We start from the raw sequence: 24,690 nt of genomic DNA, 5'->3' as shown, positions 1-24,690 counted from the left end.
CCACAAATTAACTTTTAACAAGGCACACCTCTTAATTAAAATGAATTCCAGGTGACTTCCTCATGAAGCTGATTGAGAGAATGCCAAGAGTGTGCAAAGCTGTCATCAGGGCAAAGGGTGGCTACTTTGAAGAATCTCAAATATAAAATATACTTTTCTGGTTATTACATGATTCCATATGTGTTATTTCATAGTTTTGAAGTCTTCACTATTATTCTACAATGTAGAAAATTGTAAAAATAAAGAAAAACCCTGGAATGAGTAGATGTGTCCAAACTTTTGACTGGTACTATATATATAGTGCACTACTTTTGACCATAGCCTATGGGCCCTGGTCAAAAGTAGTGCACTATATAGGGAATTGGGTGCTATTTGGAACACAAGCTAAGAACACACAGGGCTACAATGTTAACAGGAAGTAATGACCTTGGGATTAGCGTGCAGGTTAGCAAGCCCCCTGAGGCCAGTTTAATTCAATTATGAGCCAGATGAGGCGCGCCACAAATGACCTTACGCCTGCTCCTTCCCCCAGAACGCTTTAGATGATTCATAACCAGCGTATATTTAACAGGCTATCACTTTGTACTTTCTAATTTAGTCATTAAAAAGGGTGGGGGGGTCGGGGGGGTTTTGGGATAGGCTGGATTAGGTCCCGATCATCATCATGAAGGGAACAGTAAAAATGTAACAAATACCTACATTAGTTTCCCAAAAAAAGTTACTTTAGCTACTTTGTTAACTGTGCGCTTTCTCCCCTTCCTACAGTGAATAACAACTCCATTCAGATTATTAAGTAGCAGCCCACCTGTTTTTACGCCTGTCCTTCTCATTTGACTTTTAGTTCTGTCATTTTAAATCCCATCTTCCATTGATTAGTTTAGATATCTCCGAATAACTTGAGGCTCTAGCTCTATGACTGTGGCCTAGTGCCAGTTTTATGACTTGTGATTGGACGACAACAACAGCAAGCTACACACGCCACTGTCATGAAAAGCAAAAGCAGCATAAGTTATAAAACATATCTCTCTTTCTTTGTGGGAGGCATGATGTGGACCATGAAAATATTGTGAATTCACATGGAGTTGTGTGATTTCTTTCTTATAGTTTTAACAGAAAACCGGCAGTTTAAAGAAAGTGTTTTCATTTGTCACATCCTTAGTCTGGATACACCGACTTAGTCTGCGTTCCAAATGATACCCTTTTCCCTATATCGTGAACTAGTTTGGACCAGAGCATAATAGTCGACTGTGTCGAAGAATCTCTTTTAAAGAGCTCCATGCCTTATCTTTGAGGAACTTGACGCCTTTCAACGGCAAGAGGCAGGGGTAGGAGTGGGGTGGTGTGTGTATTTGCATGTGTCGGACTAAACAATTCTTTTTAGGGTATTTTGAAGTTTCTATTGACGGGTATTATTTTTGAATATGAGATGGGGAGATAGATGAGAGGGATACAGCATGGAAAAGTGAATGGCGGAACAGGTATTGAATCACTCTACCGCCAGGGGAATACCCACGTTTAGCACTCCTATGGGGAATTCATACATATGAAAGAGAATGAAGCAACCTGCCTGAATTAATACTATTTACCTGCTTAGCCCCTGGGGGGTATCCTTCCTTCTGTCCATTCAAATAATACATTGGTCTATCTCTCAACTTCCTCTGTGTCTGTGTGTGTGTGTGTGTGTGTGTGTGTGTGTGTGTGTGTGTGTGTGTGTGTGTGTGTGTGTGTGTGTGTGTGTGTGTGTGTGTGTGTGTGTGTGTGTGTGTGTGTGTGTGTGTGTGTGTGTGTGTGTGTGTGTGTGTGTGTGTGTGTGTGTGTGTGTGTGTGTGTGCTCACCACGGAAGCTCACCATTGGCTGCTGGAACGGCCACCTCCGCCCATGGCTCTTCTTCCTCTTCCACTGCCTCTTCTTGCTCTGCCATCTCGCCCATTGACGCAGGTCTATGCTCGATTTAGTGACCTTTATTCCTCCCCTCACTCTGGCCTCACCCCTTTGCTGCCTACAGTCTGACTGAGTCCTCACCAGGGTTGATCTCAATATGCTTGGAAAGGCCACACGTTCCAAACATCCAAATGTTAGTAGAGACCGCTTGCTAGTTTTGGAGGCAGCTTTATGTTTTCTAGCAAAGAGCAGTGTGGTAGCTGACTATCTGTGAATAAGTTAATTGTTTTGCCCCACAGCTACCGGTAGTCAAGTTAGTTAGCTACCTAGCTAAATGCAGCATTATGTTTGCTATTAAAGAGCAGTGTGGTAGCTAACTAACTGTGAATAAGTTAATTGTTTCTCCCCACAGTTAGCCAAGTTAGTTAGTTAACTAGCTAGCTAAAGTTATTTACAGTTAGTTAGCAACTGCTCCTACACTCTTTCACTAGCTACCATAATGCTTTCAAAAAACGTGGTAATGAGGTGTCCAGTTGTGTTTACACTTTCCAAGTGTATTCCATTTAAATTCAGTCAACTCTGGACAGGAATCGAAATAAAAAAATCAAGAGTCCAAACATCTTGGACCCTTGGACTTTCAATTCATCATCTGAATTTGACTGAAATAAAAATGGAATTGAGCCCTCCCCCAATTCCCCACTGCACACCTTCCTGCTAACTGTGTGTCCCAATAGTCTCAGATAGATTCCTCACCTTGTCTCCTTTTTTCGTCAGACTTGGTCTAAAGGTCAAGACAGCTGACTGGTGAAAGGACAGATTAGAGGTTATGTAGGAAAGGAGGCAAGGAAAGTAAACAAATTGAGACTGTTGGGAAGCAACCTGTCAACATGCAATCGCAAGAGACTGCGAGCCCTGGCCGGCCAATAACCTAACCTCTTCTCGTCACTGACACAGAATGGCTTCCATTGCACTGCGTGCCTAGCACAGTTTCACAACGATGGCCATCCTTCCTTTGATTCCATCAGACACGTGTGAATGCCCCATGGCCACCATGGGGCTGGTTACGGTTACTTTGTCATTAGCCACATGCTTTGTCTCGATGGGGTGACATTATGTCTGCCTAAGAGAAGAGCACCATCTTGCACCTGTCACCTCCTTCTGCTAGCCTGTGACTCATACCCTACTCACTGCCGTTGTGTCTGGACCCCCTGACCTGCATCCTTATGCCGCCTGCTTACCTGACACACACACACACACACACACACACACACACACACACACACACACACACACACACACACACACACACACACACACACACACACACACACACACACACACACTAACGCGCTGGCAAATGCACACAAATGCAACACACACGCGCATGCCGAACACACACACACACTCACACTCTCGCATACGCATTTTACACGGACATATATTCTGCAGTACACACACACACACACACACACACACACTGGAGTGGGTCTCAGTGATGAGAGCCTCTCGAACTTAAGCACTTCTCATGGTAGGAGTACAGAGCACACGTGTCAGGGATCACGTACAGTAGGTCTGAGAACAGGTCTTCTCTTTCGGTGTGGGCAGAACATATGGACATAGTCACGCAACAGTATGATTGTGAGCCTAGATGGCTTTTCACGCTAGTGAATTGAACCAAGCCGAACAGACCAAGATGTACTGAGCTGGTCTGGTTACACATCCACCATAGTTGCTTGAATCCAGCTGAAAAGTACAATGTGAATTATTCTGTTCAGTACCGTTAAGGTTTTGGACCTTATTTCATTTCCCCCCCCCATTTTCTTTTATGAATAACAATCAGGTTAATTGGGTTTTGTCTGTGGAATCGGTCAGATGACCTTCTCCGTACGGTTTTTGATCATGTTCACTTCTTTTACTTAGTCAAGACTCTGTTATTCCGCTCGGCAGTTGTGTCGCTAACAGAGACCTTGAACAGTGCAGGGCCTGTTGGAGGTACTCCACATAATGCAGCGGCGACTTTGGAGCTCGTTCTCGTCACACTGACGATTTGAATTGAAGCAGGGCTCCACAGCGGTGGCTTCTCCTGGACTTTCAACTGGCAGGTTACTGCGAGCAGCTCATCCATGATCAAAAGCCCAGGACCTGGAAGACGTGTTACAGAGGGTCCAATTAACTATCGCCCGCAGAGTGATCAGGGCTCGGAAAGTGTCGGGACCATATCACACGATTGGCCTAGCTAGTGTGGACAGAATGTTCTCTGTGTGAATTCATGAGAAATAGAAAGGGAAAATAGTACACACGATCACTAACCACCACCCACAAGCATCACCGCATAGTTCATGTTTGAATTCCATTTCTTGCAGTGGAATTTCCATACATTGGCCAACAAGTGTTCCGTGGAAGAAATATGGTTATGTCTTCCAGGAAGTGTAACACACACCAACGTTTCAGACTGATCCCCTTCAAACACGGTCTAGTGGGTTTGTAATAAAACTCAAACAGAACAGATATCAGATACAGAGGAAAGCCTTCAGGAGAAATCAAAGCTTCTTCCAGAAATGGAAATGGATCCCTATTCCCTATGTAGTGCACTACTTTTAAACAGATTAGGGAATAGGGTGCCATTTTGGACACAGACCAACATAATCAGAAACGAGGAAAGGGATGAACCCGAAAGGTGACAGAAAATCCTGCAACACCATCCTACTGTAAGTTTTTAAAAGTCAATGTCCCATCGGAAACCATTGTAAGCAGTGCCCCTGAAGTTACGAGGATGTAGCGAAGCAGTGCAGCAATTCGAGAGGGTATTGGCTAAGTAATCCGCCCTCCCTCGCTCTCCTTCTCTTCCGGCCTTGCTCCATTGAATGGTTGAGCTCCAGAACAGGCCAAGTAGTACTGTGGGTGGGTAGTTTAACAACCGCAATCGAAAGGACCGGCCCACTTGAGTGGTTTTCAAGGACATTCTACTTGAACTAAATGAAGTTAATTTGAATCCTGCCCAACTCTCCTGGGTCTGGCTCTGTTGCGGCAGATGCCCTCGACGCAGCAAGTCTTTTTTTGGTCGACTTTAAAAAGAAGAAGAGGAAGCAGCTTGACTAATTTGTCCAGTTAGATATTTTACAGGGAAAGTATGTCAGAGTGAACAGTGTTATCTGCCAGCTAACAGAAGAACATTAATTCACACCATAATCCATATGGTTTAGTTGACAAACTGTTTTATTAGTTAGCCATTCAAATTTGTAGAATTCGATCAAGCTTTTTACTCAAATGCCATTTTTTGTTCTCCCTGAGATACTTCATTGATGTCCCTTGCCATTTTGAATGAGTTGAAATGTTGATGCATATAGTTAAATAACATACTATGCGCCTTGTTATAAGACATTATACAGGGGCATACATGCTTATAAGTTATAAAGCAAAGTGTTACAGTGAGTTGTTTCTGTTTGGGCTGTACTCGTATTGAAAGAGGAAATCTGCAGTTCAAACAATAACAAAGTGGTGAACACGCCACTTTTTTTGGTAATTAGCTTAGGCATGGGGCTGGAGAACTGTAACCACTCTCAAATTCATAAACAGAGCAATGGATGCAAGGATTGACCATGCATGATCTCAGAATTATACTTTTAACCATGTTTTGAGGCTATACAGTGTTTGTTTACAATTACATTGTTTACAAACAAGGGATTTAAACAAAATTATATTTTAAGTTCTGATGGGGGTAGGACAGTTGATGTAAGCTCACTAGGCATTTGTAAGTTATATTCTTCATCAATCAATGGGTTTACAGCATTCATTTCAAAGTACAAAAATGGGCAAATCAATCACAGTTTGCTGTTTTATTCAAGCTCTCCGTAGCCGATGTGAGTTAGACCTTTAAACAGGTAAACATTCACAATGCGACAGAGCCAGATGGATTACCAGGACCCGTACTCAGAGCATGCGCTGACCAGCTGGCAAGGGTCCGACTGACATTTTCAACCTCACCTTGACCCAGTCTGTAATACCTACATGTTCCAAGCAGACCACCATAGTCCCTGTGCCCAAGAACCCCAAGGTAACCTGTCGAAATGACTATGGCCCCGTTGCACTCTGTAACCATGAAAAGCTTTGAAAGGCTGGTCATGGCTCACATCGACACCATCATCCCAGACACACTGGACCCACTCCAATTCGCATACAGCCCCAACAGATCCATAGATGAGGCAATCTCTATTGCTCTCCACACTGCCCTCTCCCACCTGGACAAGAGAAACACCTATGTGAGAATGCTGTTCATTGACTACAGCTCAGCGTGGTATGGCAGTTGCCTGGTATGGCAACTGCTCGGCCTCCATCCACAAGGCACTACAGGGGGTTGTGTGTACGGCTCAGTACATCACCGGGGCCAAGCTTCCTGCCATCCAGGACCTCTACACCAGGTGGTGTCAGAGGAAGGCCCTAAAAATTGTCAAAGACAGCCACTTAGTCATAGACTGTTCTCTCTGCTAACGCACGGCAATGGGTACCGGAATGCCAAGTCTAGGTCTAAGAATCACCTAAATAGCTTCTACCCCCAAGCCATAAGACTCCTGAACAGCTAATCAAATGGCTACCCAGACTATTTACATTAACCCCCCCCCCCTTTTTTTGTTTTTACACTGCTTCTACTCGCTGTATTATCTATGCATAGTCACAAATTACCTTGACTGACATGTACCCCCCACATTGACTCGGTACAGGTACCCCCTGTATGTATCCTCGTTATTGTTATGTAATTTTCTTGTGTTACTTTATGATTTAAAAAAAAATATATATATATACTTTAGTTTATTTAGTAAATATTTTCTTAACTCTATTTCTTGAACTGCATTGTTGGTTAAGGGCTTGTAAGTAAGCGTTTCACGGTAAAGTCTACACCTGTTGTATTCGGCACATGTGACAAATCACATTTGATTTGATTAGAACCGATCCAGGCGCTCTAGATTCACTTGCTCACGCCATCTCACCTCACACTGGAGTTATTCCCACCTTCTCTACCTACTGTATATATTTTTGCCAGGTGTCTATTTGATGGCTGCGGATCTCATAGTCATAGCTCGTCATTAGAAAGGTGCTGTATTTTAGTCTAGGCTGAAACAAAAGGGGAGACGTATCCTCATCTCGTGAATGTGTCGTCAGCTTGCAGGGATAATGGGTTAATGCGGCCATGATCTCTTCACTGTGACCCTTTGGGCCTCTAATCCTCCCCTCATTATGTCCCTTGTCCACCTTCCCCCTCCTCTCTTCCCTCCATCCTTCCCTCCGTCTGTGCAGGTATCTGCTGCCAGTGACCTCCCAGTTCATCATGAAGTGGCCTTCATCCAGCTTCGGCCATGTCTCCTCGGCCATGCCGCGCTCACGCAGTCTGTTCACCACCCGGATGGGTCAGTTCTGACTGACCGCCCAGGCCCACCCTCATGAGCTGTAACCCCCAGCCAATCCCTCCTCCCCTCAACTAACTCGTTGAGAGGGCTGAACTGGCGGACCTTGGACCCCACGGCGGCCCCACAAAGGCCAGAGCATATGCGCGAGATTAGTGACACCCGTGCTCAGCCCGGAACACTCCAATGTTCCAACAGGACTCTTGATCTGAGCGCCACTTAGTGTCAGACAATGGGTCATTCTCATGTGCCCCGACCCAGTCTTTCTCTGTATCTCTGTCTCTCTCGATCTCGCTTTATCTCTCTTTCTTTCTTTCTCTCTCTCTCATTGTACCTTACATTGCTGTATTATATCCGCTCACTGTACAGTTACAAGTCAAGGTACTGTAAAGGAGAAAAGACTAACAAAACAAGGTTTCTTACATTTATTTTGTAAAATGTTCCATGAATGCAGTGAATGCTGACGCAGTATGCAGATGGAATGAGATTAACAGGTTATCCCTTTGTTGAGAAAAAAAATACGCTTTTTTTTTTGCTGGCTATGAAAATTGCTAAATGTATTTTGGTGCTGTTTGTATTTTATTTATTTGTTTAACTTATTTCAATGTGATGCTTTAGTTTACATTGTTTTAACAGTCACTTTATGCTCCTGTCAATACAACCCAAAGTACAGTAGAGCGAGGAAAGACTAAGTTATTTAAAACCATCGGGTCAATTGCAACCAACAGGGGGAATGCGCAGCTGCAGGTTAGCGCTGGATTTGTTAAAACTCTACTAATGGGAGATTACATGAACTTGCGTGTTAAAACAAACTAGCTTGCAACCAAAAAATTACCAGAATAAACCAGCAGATCAGTTGAATGAATCAATATTTATTGTAAGAATATAGACCCAGTGAATTGTAAGAAACTCGAGTATAGTATAGTTCAGTACAGGGACGTATAGTACATTACAGTAGAGTACAGTAGAGTACTAAACTGCACTATTCTGCAACTCTACTGAGATTATACTCTACTCGAGTACAGTAAGGTATAATACAGTACGTTATAGAAGTTTATGTTTGGGCCACATTATAATTTGTAATTTGACATACCTTGATTAGACTCTAATTTAATAAAAAATATAGGTTTCTATTAACAAAATCATTATTGGTTTGATTAAGTTGATTTTAGTTCAGGAATAGTTTGTTTTCCTCTTTTGAAATTACCATACCGTATTAAGACAAGTTATTAATGGAATAAATATTGGAAATGAAAAGTAAGTATACCAACACAAGCTTCACATTAATAAAATGTATAGCGTAAATTGCCACAGAGATTATCGCTGGCAAAACGAGGAATTACCTCATTTCAGTTGTGCGGAATGATTGTCAGATATTTAAATCTGTGCTTAATCTGCTCAAATATTAGGTTTCATTTATACCGAAGATAATACCCAGAGGGCTAAATAGTATTGAAAATGTTTGGCAGCATCCGGGACTTAAAGTTAACATCGATATCAGCTTTAGGGAGGGGTAATATGGACGCCAATAGTGGTTGCAATTGAGATCAGCAGTGTGGGTGATTCTCGGGCATATTGATGGTTTAACGAGAGATCACCTCATTTTGAGACCGTGCTCAATGTTGGTTGCAGTTGACCCTTAAACTTCTAACTATAGCTTATATTTTGGGTCTGTAATGACAAGTGTAGCACAGTATAGAGAGCGTCTAGAATGTTTATTTCCAACTAGCGAGCCAAGCATCCCTGCTACTTAGTGAATGAGTTGACTTTGCAGCCTCACCGTAGGGGAGCCAAAATGGAGTCTTGGATATTGTCCTGTTGAATATGCACCTTGCAGTATATCACACCGTGGCCGGGTACCAGGTCGACTACATTGCAGTCGCCTGCCAATTCGCACAACGTTTGGATAGGTGTTTATAGAAATCTGACGCCCGACTGGGCCAAGTCGTTGACATGGCACGCATGGTTGCTACGTGCAGCGAGACTGCAATATTGATGATCTGGAACATGACCAATGACTTACTCCACATACTGCTTATGATGCTGTAAGCAGTAGTTCTTGCATGCATAGATTATAGTTCTACACCCAGACGTTGTCCATAGACAGAACAACTGCATTATGGGAAATACTTGAATTTTTGTGTTGTTAAATCTTTTGGTCTGCGCTCGCATTAAATACACTAATTTAGATTTTTGGGTATCTTAAATTACATATACAGTACCAGTCAAAAGTTTGGACACACCTACTCATTCAAGGTTTTTAGTTTTTTTTACTATTTTCTACTAATAATGAAGACATCAAAACTATGAAATAACACATATGGAATCATGTAGTAAGCAAAAAAGTGTTAAACAAATCAAATTTTATTTTATATTTGAGATTCTTTAAAGTAGCCACCCTTTGGCTTGATGACAGCTTTGCACACTCTTGGTATTCTCTCAACCAGCATCACCTGGAATGCTTTTCCAACAATCATAAAGGAGTTCCCACATCTGCTTCGCTTCACTCTGCAGTCCAACTCATCCCAAACCATCTCAGTTGGGTTGAGGTCAGGTGATTGTGAGGGCCAGGTCATCTGATGCAGCACTCCATCACTCTCCTTCTTTGTCAAATAGCCCTTACACAGCCTGGAGGTGTTTGGGTCATTGTCCTGTTGAAAAACAAATGATAGTCCCACTAAGCGCAGACCAGATGGGATGGTGTATCGCTGCAGAATGCTGTGGTAGCCATGCTGGTTAAGTGTGCCTTTTAATTCTAAATAAATCACTGACAGTGTCACCAGCAAAGCACCCCCAACACCATCACACCTCGTCCTCCATGCTTCACGGTGGGAACCACACATGCAGAGATCATCCATTAATCTACTCTGCGTCTCACAAATCATCAGACCAAAGGACAGATTTCCACCGGTCTAATGTCCATTGCTCATGTTTCTTGGCCCAAGCAAGTCTCCTCTTCTTATTGGTGTCTTTTAGTAGTGGTTTCTTTGAAACAAATCGACCATGAAGGCCTGATTCACGTAGTCTCCTCTGAACAGTTGATGTTGAGATGTGTCTGTTACTTGAACTCTGTGAAGCATTTATTTGGGCTGCAATTTCGGAGGCTGGTAACTAATGAAATGATCCTCTGCAGCAGAGGTAATTCTGGGTCATCCGTTCCTCTGCCGGTCCTCATGAGAGCCAGTTTCATCGTAGCGCTTGATGGTTTTTGCGACTGCACTTGAAGAAACTTTAAAAGTTCTTGAAACTTTCCGAATTGACTGACATTCATGTCTTAAAGTAAATGATGAACTGTCGTTTTTCTTTGCTTATTTGAGCTGTTCTTGCCATAATATGGACTTGGTCTTTTACCAAATAGGGCTATCTTCTGTATACCACCCCTACCTTGTCACAACACAACTGATTGGTTCAAACGCATTAAGAAGGAAATAAATTCCACAAATGAACTTTTAACAAGGCACACCTGTTAATTGAAATGCATTCCAGGAGACTACCTCATGAAGCTGGTTGAGAGAATGCCAAGAGTGTGCAAAGCTGTCATCAAGGCAAAAGGTTGTCTACTTTGAGAAATCTCAAATATAACGTTTAACACTTGTTTGTTTACTACATGATTCCATATGTGTTATTTCATAGTTTTGATGTCTTCACTATTATTCTACAATGTAGAAAATAGTACAAATAAAGAAAAACCCTTGAATGAGTAAGTGTGTGCAAACTTTTGACTGGTACTGTATGTGTTGTATCACATATGGATTGTATGACACATGATTTAGTGTGTGTTTATTTATGAGTGGGGGGCAACAGTGGTTGCGATAATGTAATTATGTCATTGGCACCTCTGATGTCATACTTGTCAGAGGTTGGAACTAAAATTCTTTTCCAATCGTTCCGAGCAGAGCCCTTATTTTTATGTTCCATTCCGGTGATCCCACCAGAAAATAAAGTTCTGAACCGATTCGAACACATAAAAGTAATGGTTCATATAGTTCATATATAAATGGAACATGGGAAATCAACTTTGTTTTTACATTCAGCTCATTATTTTACTCCTCCAATTAGCGCTGATAGTGTAGTTTGCTCTGGAAAGGGTAAAATAGTTTTGACTGGTCAGATAAATGCAGGCGCGAGATGTGACTGCATTTTCACAGGTGGGGAATTGAATTGGAATATGTTTAGACTATTAGTAGCATTATAACATCAACGAATTACAGAATTATATACAAGACTTTAGGAATATTTTTTGAAGTAAAAATAACATTATTAAATGTTTTTCAAGATTTATAGATAGCGGTTCTGTTCCGGAACACTGGAGATCACTTTCGTTCCTGGTTCTGTTTCCGTTCCTCTGACAATGTTGTTCGTTTTCGGTTCTGTTCCCTGAACCGGTTTGAACCCCTGTTGGTTGTAATAGGAAGTTTTGTAAATGTCTTGTTATGTAAAACAAATCTTAACAGATAACAACAAGAATATGATTTATTTTCCATGACGTGAAATCGTCATGAGGAAGACATCTTTACCTGGCTGTAGACGTTCTCAATCTACAACTAGAAAATGACATCATTATGATGTCACGTCCATTTTTTGAGTCTCTTTGGCGATTCTCTGTAAGTCGTACTGTTACTGCAGTGCTTTGCCTCGCCCGAGGAGCTGCCATTGCGTGTTTTAGCATCTGTGTCCTATTTCCCACTCCCGCAGGTACAAGTGCCAGTGCAAACAGTGATGTGCCAATACACCGCATATCCATTCACTAATGTGTTCCATTGGTCTTTAATTAAGGTTAATTAAAGTTCATATGTGATCAATTACAGTAGAAACCCTCATTAGGAACTATTTAAATGTTAATAGGGAGAAATACAGTATTACGTGTCTAGGCTAGATTGTGTTACTTTTCTCACATAATTTATGGGTTTGATTTTCAACGGTAATAGGAAGCAGTCAGACTTCATGATAAAGTATACTGTACGTTTTACAACAACTCTCTTACTAATAGGTGTGGCGGGAATTCTAAAAATACATCTAAAAATGTATTTTCCCCTTACACTTTGCTGAATATTAATTCACAATGCCAAATATTTTATTTTGCCTGAACTTTATGTTATTTAAGAGTAATACCTTTTCAGTTGAGGTATGGATTTTTAAGTTTACATAGCAATAAAATGCTTAAAACAAAAGAGGTTCTCAATTTCTATTATTATTTATCCTATATCGGCATAAGGGTGCTTTGCGGTTCCATGTAGAAACGTTTTGACTGCCATATTCAGTATGAAGCGAGCCATCTGAGTGACTGAGCTTGGTCTCTGTGCCTTTGATAGCCTGACAGAGTGACTACACGACACATAGCTATGACAGGCTGTCCATGTTAGCCCTAACCTGGACCACATTTCCCATTTGGAAATGTCAAACGTCACTCATGTCAAGGAGTGTGAGAGAGAGACCCCCAGCCCTGTCTTGTCTTGACCCGGACCCCCGGGGAAGACAGGTGAGCCCGGCCTTTATTTGCCATCTCTACGCCTCTCAGATGACGCAGTGAATTTCCCCCCAATCCCTTCCTCCCTCGCTTCTTCTCTCTGTTAGTAGAAGAGGTGGATGAGTTCACAACCTTGAGTTCCTACTGCATCGTGGTCAGAGGCCTCTGCACCAAACAGGCAGAGACTGACAGCCAGCCTTGTGTTTCAACTAGTCCCAAAAATATATCCCCTGCGCTATTGCGCTGCACTGTCCTTTTGACCTCTTTCCCCCTTCTACTCTCTCTCTCCCACCCTCACCTGTCCTGGATCCTGGTCCAGACAGTTGTGCAGGCAGCCAGGGTCCAGTGTACGCTCAAGTCCACATGCCCCTCATCTCTGATTCTCCATCCCTGTGTCCTGAGTGAAAATTGGCTTGGGAGCAGAGTGTGAGAGGTGGTTTGCTCAAATGTGATAAAGCGGTACACTTTGACTGTGTGCATGTGCGTGTGTGCATGTGCGTGCGTGCATCTACAATGACATGCTTCACAGGACTTTATCAGGAGGCAGTGGTTTACAGCATCGTCGTCGCAGCTGGGGGCCGTCTACTGACAAACACACACTCCACACTGCACACCACCTAACCATCTCAGGACTAGAGGTCGATCGATTATGATTTTTCAACGCCGATACCGATTATTGGGGGCCAAAAAAAGCTGATACCGATTAATCTGTGATTTTTTTATTTTTTGTAATAATGACAATTACAACAATACTGAATGAACACTTATTTTAACTTAAAATAATACAGAAATAAAATCAATTTAGCCTCATGTAAATAATGAAACATGTTAAATTTGGTTTAAATAATGCAAAAACAAAGTGTTGGAGAAGAAAGTAAAAGTGCAATATATGCCATGTAAGAAAGCTAACGTTTAAGTTCCTTGCTCAGAACATGAGAACATATGAAAGCTGGTGGTTCCTTTTAACCTCTCTAGGGTATGTGGGACGGTAGCGTCTCACCTCGTCAACAGCCAGTGAAACTGCAGGGCGCCAAATTCAAAACAACAGAAATCTCAAAATTAAAATTCCTCAGACATACTAGTATTTTACACCATTTTAAAGATAAACTTGTTGTTAATCCCACCACAGTGTCTGATTTCAAAAAGGCTTTACGACGAAAGCACAACATATCATTATGTTAGGTTAGCACTTATTCACAGAAAAACGCAGCCATTTTTTCCAGCCAAAGAGAGGAGTCACAAAAAGCAGAAATAGAGACAATTAATCACTAACTTTTGATGATCTTCATCAGATGGCACTCATAGGACTTCATGTTACACAATACATGTATGTTTTGTTTGATAAAATTCATATTTATATCCAAAAATCTCAGTTTACGTTGGCGCGTGTTTCCAAAACCTCCGGTGATTTTGCAGAGAGCCACATCAATTTACAGAAATACTCATCATAAATGTTGATGAAAATACAAGTGTTATGCATGGAATTAAGGATATACTTCTCCTTAATGCAACCGCTGTGTCATATATCAAAAAAGCTTTACAGCGAAAGCACACCATGGAATAATCTGAGTACAGCGCTCAGCCACAAAACAAGCCATACAGATACCCGCCATGTTGTGGAGTCAACAGAAGTCAGAAATATCATTATAAATATTCACTTACCTTTGATGATCTTCACTTAGCCCAGACGAAAAGTCAAAACAGTTCCATTACAGTTCGTAGAAACATGTCAAACGATGTATAGAATCAAACTTTAGGATGTTTTTATCATAAATCTTCAATAATATTCCAACCGGAAAATTCCTTTGTCTTTAGAAATTAAAGGGAACGCAGCTCGCTCTCACGGCCACACGCATGACTTAGCTCATGGCATTCTGCCAGACACCTGGATCAAACAGCTCTTATTCGCTCCCCCTTCACAGTAGAAGCCTGAAACAAGGTTCTAAAGACTGTTGATATCTAGTGAAAGCCGTCGGACCAAATTTCACACCGTATCTTGGATAGGCATATACTTGAAAATCTACAAACCTCAGATTTCCCACTTCCTGGTTGGATTTTTTTCTCAGGTTTTTGCCTGCCATATGAGTTCTGTTATACTCACAGACATCATTCAAACAGGTTTAGAAACTTCAGAGTGTTTTCTATCCAAATCTACTAATAATAATATGCATATATTAGCTTCTGGGCCTGAGTAGCAGGAAGTTTACTCTGGGCACGCTTTTCATCTGAATGTGAAAATAGCGCCCCCAGCCATAAGAAGTACCCTGGTCAGGGGCAGTACAACAGATTTTTACTTTATCAGCTTGGGGATTTGAACTTGCAACCTTTCGGTTACTAGTCCAACACTCTAACCACTAGGCTACCTGCCGCCCCAAATGCTTACAAGACAGGGGCTCTGGGATTGTTTACCTTCAAAGGTGCCTTCAGCTTGATGCGGCACTGTATCATCTGATGTGTCTGAAGTATAATTCTGTATACGACTGATGGAATGTCCGCTACCAATTCTTTTTCTTTACATGTTTATAAATGATGCTGTATCTCTCCCTTTGAAAGGCTTCCTAAGACAAGTGCCTTGGGAGAGCAGTTAAAGGTACCCAAATCCAGCTGTTAAGGGAGCTCCCAAATTAAGTAAGGTCTGGCCATTTTGTTTGTTTTTAAACTACGATTTTTTTATCACATACACACCAGCACCCCCACACAACCCATCTGTTAATATTTATTTGTGGTTAATACTCTGTTTGATTTATTGTGTGGGGTCTTTTTATTTTTGTTTTTGTTTCAGTGAGTTTTCCACGGGTTAGAAAGAATGCTGTACACAAATTACATTTTCTGAAGTTTCTATTGTCAGAGTTCGTAAACACTGTGTAAATAATTAAGAAGGAGTTTATAATTTAGCAATAGTCCTATGTGTGATTCGGACTACGCGAAGGACAGAGAGAGAGAGAGCGCTGCCACTGAATGAGGGACATCTGTCTCTAGTCTATTTTACCATTACCTTGTGGGATACAATTAACTTAAGATGGAGTCGTCAAGGGTTGTAATTCTGATTTTAATTGTAATTTTGATTTAACAGGCAGTGCTGTTGTTTTTTGGATGCATGAATCATGATGTGAGTCATGTGTCCAAAGGGGGGATTACCAGTCCCCTGAGGCCCTTTGGTAAATATGCGAATTGATTTTCTTCACATGCCTGCCTGTAAAAGGAGGAAATATGTGTTGGTAATGGTTGACAGTTACTCCAAATTCATTGAAGTTTCCCCCACCTCTAATTTTATATGAAGAAATGTATTGCTGTTGTTGTTTTGTCTTACTTCAATAACAAATCTCACCAGATTGGGTCTGCTGGATGGTGGGGATTTCTCCCTGAGGATTAGCCCTCTACCTCCCCGACCTGTAACTCTGCAGTGAGATCGCCACGATGATAGGGGAGTATAAGCCAATTTGGGAGAGAGAAAAAAATGCTTTCAACTCTGTGTTGTTATTCGCTTTGCATCTGTGTTAGAAATATGTATTAAGAATATTGGTAGTAGTAATAATTTATCATACAGTAAATCAATTGTCTGGATTTCCTGAATCGGGTAGTTGTAATAGTTTGTCAACTGTGCCCGTAATTGATTTAGGCATATCCAAAATTGTTTATCCGGGGTATCAGGTTGATTGTGGAGGTCTCGAAAATGTATAGTAATTTAGACAAAAAAATGCATTGAGATACCAATCTGTCTTTACAACAAGTGATGAGATTAGTTAATGCTAGAAATATAAGATGAATATACTGTATGTCCATGTAAATGTTCATTCTGCCAGTATCGGTTTGTGCTAAATTGAGGGTCTTAAATTACAGTGCTCGAACCAACGTGAAGCACTAAGGATTGTCATTCTAAATTTGGGTGGGATAGATTATCAATAGTTATAATTATGATTTGGAAAGGCGTGGCTTCCAGAGACAGAGTAATGCCCCTAAAGTGTTTGGAGAGCCACTAGATTGTAGCTTGGGCTAACCTTGAATCTCATTCTTATCAAGGTTGGTGTGAAACTGTTATAACATGTGTTGTCTCTCTCCTACCTGTGAAAGTCAATATGCATGTGCCCTTGAACACATTTGGGAGATCTCTAGAAGTAGAGAAAAAATGGCAATGCTAAAAGAATTGTGTAAACTGGCTCTACAAATCAAAGAGTCTCTTGACTAGGGGGCACTTGTGCAATCATTGGTGATGAATGTTGTACTTTTGTCCCAGATCTCTCTTCTTATATGACTGATCTCGCTGAATACATTGCCGCTGTAGGTAAGAATAATTCCCCACAACCAGAGTGGACGCCTGCAACTTGCTTGGAATCCCTGTTTGGAAGTTGGAATCCCAAATTGCCAAATGGGCTGCAGTATGTGTTGTTTTCTTAGTTTGTCTATATTGTGCTATTTAACATGCTGTGTATGTGTGTGTATTTTTGATAAATTCACTCCCGTTAATAGAAGTATAACCTTTATTATGATAATAGTATTACCATACTAATTAGATTGTATAACCCAGAATTAAGGGTTTGAAATTATGAAGGGTCCGGGTTTTTTTAAGTGTTGATTTTCCTTAATTTAATAGGAGTATAAAATATTTTTTATATAGAAGCTAAAATCTAAATGCTTACATTAAAATGTTTTCAGATATCTCAGTTTCAAGGTCTAGCTTAGAGAGAATAAGTCTCGTGAGGTTTGGTCTGTCACATGCATGACCCAGTATTGGTCGGTCACATGAAGCAAACATTAATGATTAATTTATTATAAATGAATAAGCTAAATCATGCAAATATACCTTCTCTGTATATACGAGATCTAACGGGACTGCCCCAAGAGAGCTCCTGTGCGATATGTGTACATGGTTCATTGAGTTGGTTGGAACCTCTGAAGTGCGCTGACCTCTGTTATCTAGCATGGATAGGATGATCATCTGAATCAGGGTTAGTTTGGCAGCAGGGATGAAAGAGGGTATGATAGATGAAACCAAGTCTAGATTGAATCTTTGCCTGTAGCTTAGATATGTGCTGAGATAAGTACATGCATGAGGTACTAATCACACTGGTGTTTGTGATTACTTTGTTTTGGAGGTGTTCAGAACAAGGTTAAGGGCAGAGAAAGTTTTCTGGACCATCAGAAAGCTTTGTTGTAAAGCGTTCAACACAAAATCCAGGGAGGGGCCAGCTGAGTACAAGACTGTATCATCTACATATAAGTGGAGGAGAGAGCTTCCTACTGCCTGAGCTATGTTGTTTTTGTAAATTGAGAAGAGTGCGGGGCCCAGGATTGAGCCTTGGGGTACTCCCTTTGTAACAGGCAGGGGCTGAGACTGCAGATGTTCTGACTTTAAACATTGCACTCTTTGAGAGAGGAAGTTAGCAAAGCAGGCCAAAGCCCCCCCCCCCCCCCCCCCAGAGACACTAATACTTCTTAGTTGACCCACCAGAATGGAATGGTCTACCTATCGAAAGCTTTGGCCAAGTCAATAAATATAGCAGCACAACATTAAGGGCAGTGCTGACATGATTTAGGACCTTTAACCCTTTGACACGTACAAACACACAGGTGTGATCATTCTACAGTGGTCATTGCAGCATACGCTCAAACCAGTGTGATTAGGACACTTATTTAGAACATCCATTTACGAATGATGCAACAGTCCGCTTTTAAGATGGTCACTGTTTTTTTACAGTAACATGTTGCACAAACACATTCTTTACAACGTCATGTCCTCAATGTGAGCAGTTATTATTTTTGGATGCAATGTTCAGACAATTACAGAAGTAGCGACAACATAACACAATTCTCATCTAAACCAGAAAATGTAGGCTACATTAGTCAAAGCGCTAACTGAGGAAATAGTGACCTAACACAAGCGGTCATAAACTACATAACCAAAAGTATGTGGACACCTGCTCGTCATTCCAAAATCATGGGCATTAATATGGAGTTGGTCCCCCTTTAACTGCTAAAACAGCCTCCACTCTTCTGGGAAGGCTTCCCACTAGATGTTGGAACATTGCTGCGGGGAATTGCTTCCATTCATCCAAAAGAGCATTAGTGAGGTCGGGCACTGATGTTGTGTGATTAGACCTGGCTCACAGTCAGCATTCCAATTCGTCCAAAAGGTGTTCAATGGGGTTGAGGTCAGGGCTCTGCGCAGGCCAGTGAAGTTCTTCCACACCAATCTCGACAAACCATTTCTGTATGGACGTAGCTTTGTACATGGGGGCATTGTCATGCTGGAACAGGAAGGGCCTTCCCCAAACTGTTGCCACAAAGTTTGAAGCACAGAATCATCTTGAATGTCATTGTATGCTGTAGCGTTCACTGGAACTAAGAGGCCTAGTCCGAGCTATGAAAAACAGCCCCAGACCATTATTCCTCCTCCACCAAACTTTACAGTTGGCACTATGCATTGGGGCAGGTAGCATTATTCTGGTATCCGCCAAACCCAGATTCGTCCGTCGGACTACCAGATGGTGAAGTGTGATTCATCGCGTTTGCACTGCTCCTGAGTCCAATGGCGACGAGCTTTACACCACTCCAGCCGACGCTTGGCATTGAGCATGTTGATCTTAGGCTTGTGTGCGGCCGCTCGGCCATGGAAACCCATTTCATGAGGCTCCCGACGAACAGTTATTGTGCTGATGATGCTTCCAGAGGCAGTTTGGAACTCGGTAGTGAGTGTTGCAACAGAGGACAGACGATTTTTATGCGCTTCAGCCCTCGGCGGTCCTGCTCTGTAAGCTTGTGTGGCCTACCACTTTGTGGCTGAGCCGTTGTTGCTTCTTGATGTAACAGCACTTACAGTTGACCGGGGCAGCTCTAGCAGGGCAGACATATGACGAACTGACTTGTTGGAAAGGTGTCATCCTATGACAGTGCCACGTTGAAAGTCACTGAACTCTTCAGTAAGGCCATTCTACAGCCACTGTTTGTCTATGGAGATTGCATGGCACTGTGCATGATTGTATACACCTGTGCGCAACGGGTGTGGCTGAAATAGCTGAATCCACTAATTTGAAGGGGTGTCCACATACTTTCGTATTTATAGTGTATTTAGCTAACTCTCGGCTGACAGAAACCATAATAGGAATGGGCTAATAGCAATTACTATTTACAAAAATCGAAAGTAATCTGACAATGGGTAGTTTGTGTGCGCTGCAATGTTTTTCGCATCAACCAAAGATAAGAGGTTACAAGACGAACTAGGTATTTTTGCAGTATGCATGCTGAAGGGAGTGTAGTTATAATATCTTTGGGCTGACATATGTTTGCGTGACAACCAAAATGCATTGTATGATGTCAACAAACAAGGTGCCACACGTAGCTGGTAATTAGCTTAGCATCAGCTCATTATAATAAGTATTTTACACACATCATGTTTCCATTACAATCTATGCAAGAATTGGAATGCATGATTTGTCACCAGTACTTGAAAATGTGAAGAAAACACTAAATACATTATGCTCCCATGCATATAGTGCCTTCAGAAAGTATTCAGACCCTTTTTCCACATTTTGTTAGGTTACAGCCTTATCCTAAAATGTATTAAATAGTTTTTCCCCTCATCAATCTACACACAATACCCCATAATGACAAACCAAAAACAGGTTTTTACAGATTTTTTATAATTTATAAAAAATATTAATGAAATATCACATTTACATAAGTATTCAGACCCTTTACTCAGTACTTTGTTGAAGCACCTTTGGCAGCGATTACAGCCTTGAGTCTTCTTGGGAATGACACTACAAGCTTGGCACACCTGTATTTGGGGAGTTTCTCCCATTCCTCTCTGCAGATCCTCTCAAGCTCTGTCAGGTTGGATTGGGAGCGTTGCTGCACAGCTATTTTCAGCTCTTTCCAAAGATGTTCGATCGGGTTCAAGTCCGGGCTCTGGCTGTGGCCACTCAAAGACATTCAGAGATTTGTCCCGAAGCCACTCCTGCGTTGTCTTGGCTGCGTGCTTAGGGTTGTTGTCCTGTCAGAAGGTGAACCTTTGCCCCAGTCTAAGGTTCTGTACTTTGCTCCATTCATCTTTGCTGTACTTTTCTCCATTCATCTTTGCCTCAATCATGCCTAGTCTCCCGGTCCCTGCCGCTGAAAAACATCCCCACAGCATGATGCTGCCACCACCATGCTTCACCGTAGGGATGGTGCCAGGTTTCCTTGAGACGTGACGCTTGGCATTCAGGCCAAAGAGTTCGATCTTGGTTTCATCAGACGAGAGAATCTTGTTTCTCATGGTCTGAGTCTTTAGGTGCCTTTTGGCAAACTCCAAGCGGGCTGTCATGTGCCTTTTACTGAAGAGTGGCTTCCGTCTGGTCACTCTACCATACAGGCCTGCTTGATGGAGTGCTGCAGAGATGGTTGTCCTTCTGGAAGGTTCTCCCATCTCCACAGAGGAACTCTAGACCACTCTAGACAGAGTGACTATCAGGTTCTTGGTCACCTCCCTGACCAAGGCTAGCTCTATGAAGAGTCTTGGTGGTTCCAAACTTCTTCCAATTTTAAGAATGTTGGAGGCCACTGTGTTCTTGGCGACCTTCAATGCTGCAGACATTTTCTTGTACCCTTCCCCAGGTCTGTGCCTCGACACAATCCTGTCTCTGAGCTCTACGGACAATTCCTTTGACCTCATGGCTTGGTTTTTACTCTGACATGTCTGGGTTGGCGCCCCCCCTTGGTTGTGCTGTGGTGGAGACCTTTGTGGGCTATACTCGGCCTTGTCTCAGGATTGTAAGTTGGTGGTTGAGGATATCCCTCTAGTGGTGTGGGGGCTGTGCTTTGGCAGAGTGGGTGGGGTTATATCCTTCCTGTTTGGCCCTGTCCGGGGGTTTCTTCGGATGGGGCCACAGTGTCTCCTGACCGCTCCTGTCTCAGCCTCCAGTATTTATGCTGCAGTAGTTTATATGTCGGGGGGCTAGGGTCAGTTGGTTATACCTGGAGTACTTCTCCTGTCTTATCCAGTGTCCTGTGTGAATTTAAGTATGCTCTCTCTAATTCTCTCGTTCTCTCTTTCTCTCTGAGAACCTGAGCCCTAGGACCATACGTCAGGACTACCGGGCATGCTGACACCTTGCTGTCCCCTGTCCGCCCGGCCTTGCTGCTATTCCAGTTTCAACTGTTTCTGCCTGCGGTTACGAAACCCCTACCTGTCCCAGACCTGCTTTTTTCAACTCTTAATGATCGGCTATGAAAAGCCAACTGAGATTTATTCCTGATTATTATTTGACCATGCTTGTCATTTATGAACATTTTGAAAATCTTGGCTCTCTCTAATTTTCTCCTTCTCTCTTTCTCTCGGAGGACCTGAGCCCTAGGACCATACGTCGGGACTACCGGCCGTGGTGACTCCTTGCTGCCCCCAGTCCGCCTGGCCTTGCTGCTATTCCAGTTTCAACTCTTCTGCCTGCGGTTATGGAACCCCTACCTGTCCCAGACCTGCTGTTTTCAACTCTTAATGATCGGCTATGAAAAGCCAACTGAGATTTATTCCTGATTATTATTTGACCATGCTTGTCATTTATGAACATTTTGAAAATCTTGGCTCTCTCTAATTTTCTCCTTCTCTCTTTCTTTCTCTCGGAGGACCTGGGCCCTAGGACCATGCATCGGGACTGCCGCCCGTGGTGACTCCTTGCTGTCCCCAGTCCGCCTGGCCTTGCTGCTATTCCAGTTTCAGCTGTTCTGCCTGCGGTTATGGAACCGCCACCTGTCCCAGACCTGTTGTTTTTCAACTCTTAATGATCAGCTATGAAAAGCCAACTGAAAATTATTCATGATTATTATTTGCCAAGCTTGTCACTTATGAACATTTTTGAACATCTTGGCATAGTTCTGTTATAATCTCCACCCGGCACAGCCAGAAGAGGACTGGCCACCCCTCATAGCCTGGTTCCTCTCTAGGTTTCTTCCTAGGTTTTGGCCTTTCTAGGGAGTTTTTCCTAGCCACCGTGCTTCTACACCTGCATTCTAGCTGTTTGGGGTTTTAGGCTGGGTTTCTGTACAGCACTTCGAGATATTATCTGATGTACGAAGGGCTATATAAAATAAAATTGATTGATTGATTGATTGACATGCACTGTCAACTGTGTGACCTTATATACTGTAGATAGGTGTGTGCCTTTCCAAATCATGTCCAATCAATTGAATTTACCACAGGTGGACTCCAATCAAGTTGTAAAAACATCTCAAGGATGATCAATGGAAACAGGATGCACCTGAGCTCGATTTCGACTCTCATAGCAAACGGGGTGAATACTTATGTAAAGAAGGTATTTAAAAAAATATATATATATATTAGCAAAAATGTCAAAAAAATCTGGTTTTGGTGTGTCATTATCTGGGTATTGTGTGTAGATTGCTGAGGATTACATTTTTTTTTAAATCTATTTTAGAATAAGGCAAAATGTGGAAATATTCAAGCTGTCTAAATACTTTCCGAAGGTACTGTGCTGCAGTAGAAATGACAACACGATATACAGAAACTATAATGACAGCGTAATAAGGCCCTTCCGTTGATAGGAACGCACACGTCCAAAGTTATTATTAGTAGTGAATGCAATGCGTGCGCCAGCCGGAAAATGTGCCAGGGAAGATAAAGTTTGTGTTGGGGCTCTCGTCGAAGAGAGAAGTTTGTCTTTGTACACAACAGTGTAATGGGCTAATCTATGTGAATTAATGAGGAGGTGGGACACACCTCAATTCAAATTTATTCGAAAAGAATTTGAAATTGACGAGTTGACACAACCTATAGATAATTAGCAGGCAGCGTGCCTTGGTTTGAGAGCAGCATTGGGTTAACTGTCCTGTTGTGTAACAACCACATTTTGGAACAGTAGGTGCATTCTGACATCACGCACATAAAAAAACTCACGCTCAAGAGATACTGTATTTGGGATAGAGATACTCACGTGAAAAATTTAAGGTTGCAGTGACATATCCATAAACAGAATGGAAACCAGATGACATTACCAAGAAAATACTATAGACATCAAGAAAGGCAGGCAGTTGATTATTGACAAGTTTTCCAGCACTTTTGATAAACAGGGCAAGATAGAAATAGGCCCAAAACAGTTAAGCTCAGCTACTTCGGAAGCCTCATAAGTGATCAGTTATACATGAGGCGGTACTTTAGGCAGAGCAAAATGTATTTGGGGTACATTCACCGCAATAAAGATGAGAACCACACTGTAAAAATAATCTACGTACAATTGTAAGGTGACAAGCTGCAATAAAGATTGTGTGTTTGCTCAACATTTGGGCATATAGCTGAACCAACGTACAGTACCAGTCAAAAGTTTGGACACACCTATTCATTCTGGGGTTTTTCTTTATTTTTGTACTATTTTCTACATTGCAGAATGAAAGCAAAGACATCAAAACTGTTAAATAATAGATGGAATCATGTAGTAACCAAAAAAGTGTTAAACAAATCAAAATATATTTTATATTTGAAATTCTTCAATGTAGCCACCCTTTGCACACTCTAGGCATTCTCTCAGCCAGCTTCTTGAGGTAATCACCTGGAATTTGAGGAATTTCTTTCCTTCTTAATGTGTTTGAGCCAATCAGTGGTGTTGTGACATGGTAGGGGTGGTATACAAAATATAGCCCTATTTGGTAAAAGACCAAGTCCCTATTATGGCAAGAACAGCTCAAATAAGCAAAGAGAAACAACAGTCCATCATTACTTTAAGACATGAAGGTCAGTCAATCCAGGAAATGTCAAGAACTTTGAAAGTTTCTTCAAGTGCAGTCGCACTATGATGAAACTGGATCTCATGAGGACTGCCACAGGAAAGGAAGACCCAGAGTTACCTCTGCTGCAGAGGATAAATTCATTAGAGTTACCAACCTTCAGAAATTGCAACCCAAATAAATGCTTCACAGAATTCAAGTAAGAGACACATCTCAACATCAAGTGTTCA

General features: G+C 42.0%; 1 protein-coding gene across 5 annotated transcripts in view; it reads left to right on the top strand.

The window, feature by feature from the left end:
• ttll7 (tubulin tyrosine ligase-like family, member 7) overlaps positions 1 to 23,014 on the top strand; it is a 190,212-nt gene extending 167,198 nt beyond the window's left edge. For 3 of the 5 annotated variants that reach the window (XM_055862300.1, XM_055862299.1, XM_055862298.1), the window contains one exon: positions 7,175 to 12,452. In XM_055862300.1, the coding sequence (XP_055718275.1) occupies positions 7,175 to 7,295 (121 nt within the window). In that variant the 3' untranslated portion in view covers positions 7,296 to 12,452. Of the gene's footprint in view, positions 1 to 7,174; positions 12,453 to 15,301; positions 18,159 to 22,066 lie in introns of those variants that run through there. The other 2 variants (XM_055862303.1, XM_055862301.1) reach the window with 2 other exon arrangements.
• The last annotated feature ends 1,676 nt before the right edge of the window (positions 23,015 to 24,690 follow it).

The sequence above is a fragment of the Salvelinus fontinalis genome, chromosome 14 (genome assembly GCF_029448725.1).
Source record: "Salvelinus fontinalis isolate EN_2023a chromosome 14, ASM2944872v1, whole genome shotgun sequence".
NCBI lineage: Eukaryota > Metazoa > Chordata > Actinopteri > Salmoniformes > Salmonidae > Salvelinus > Salvelinus fontinalis.
Note: the sequence above shows the minus strand (reverse complement) of the source record. Positions and strands in the feature narration are given on the sequence as shown.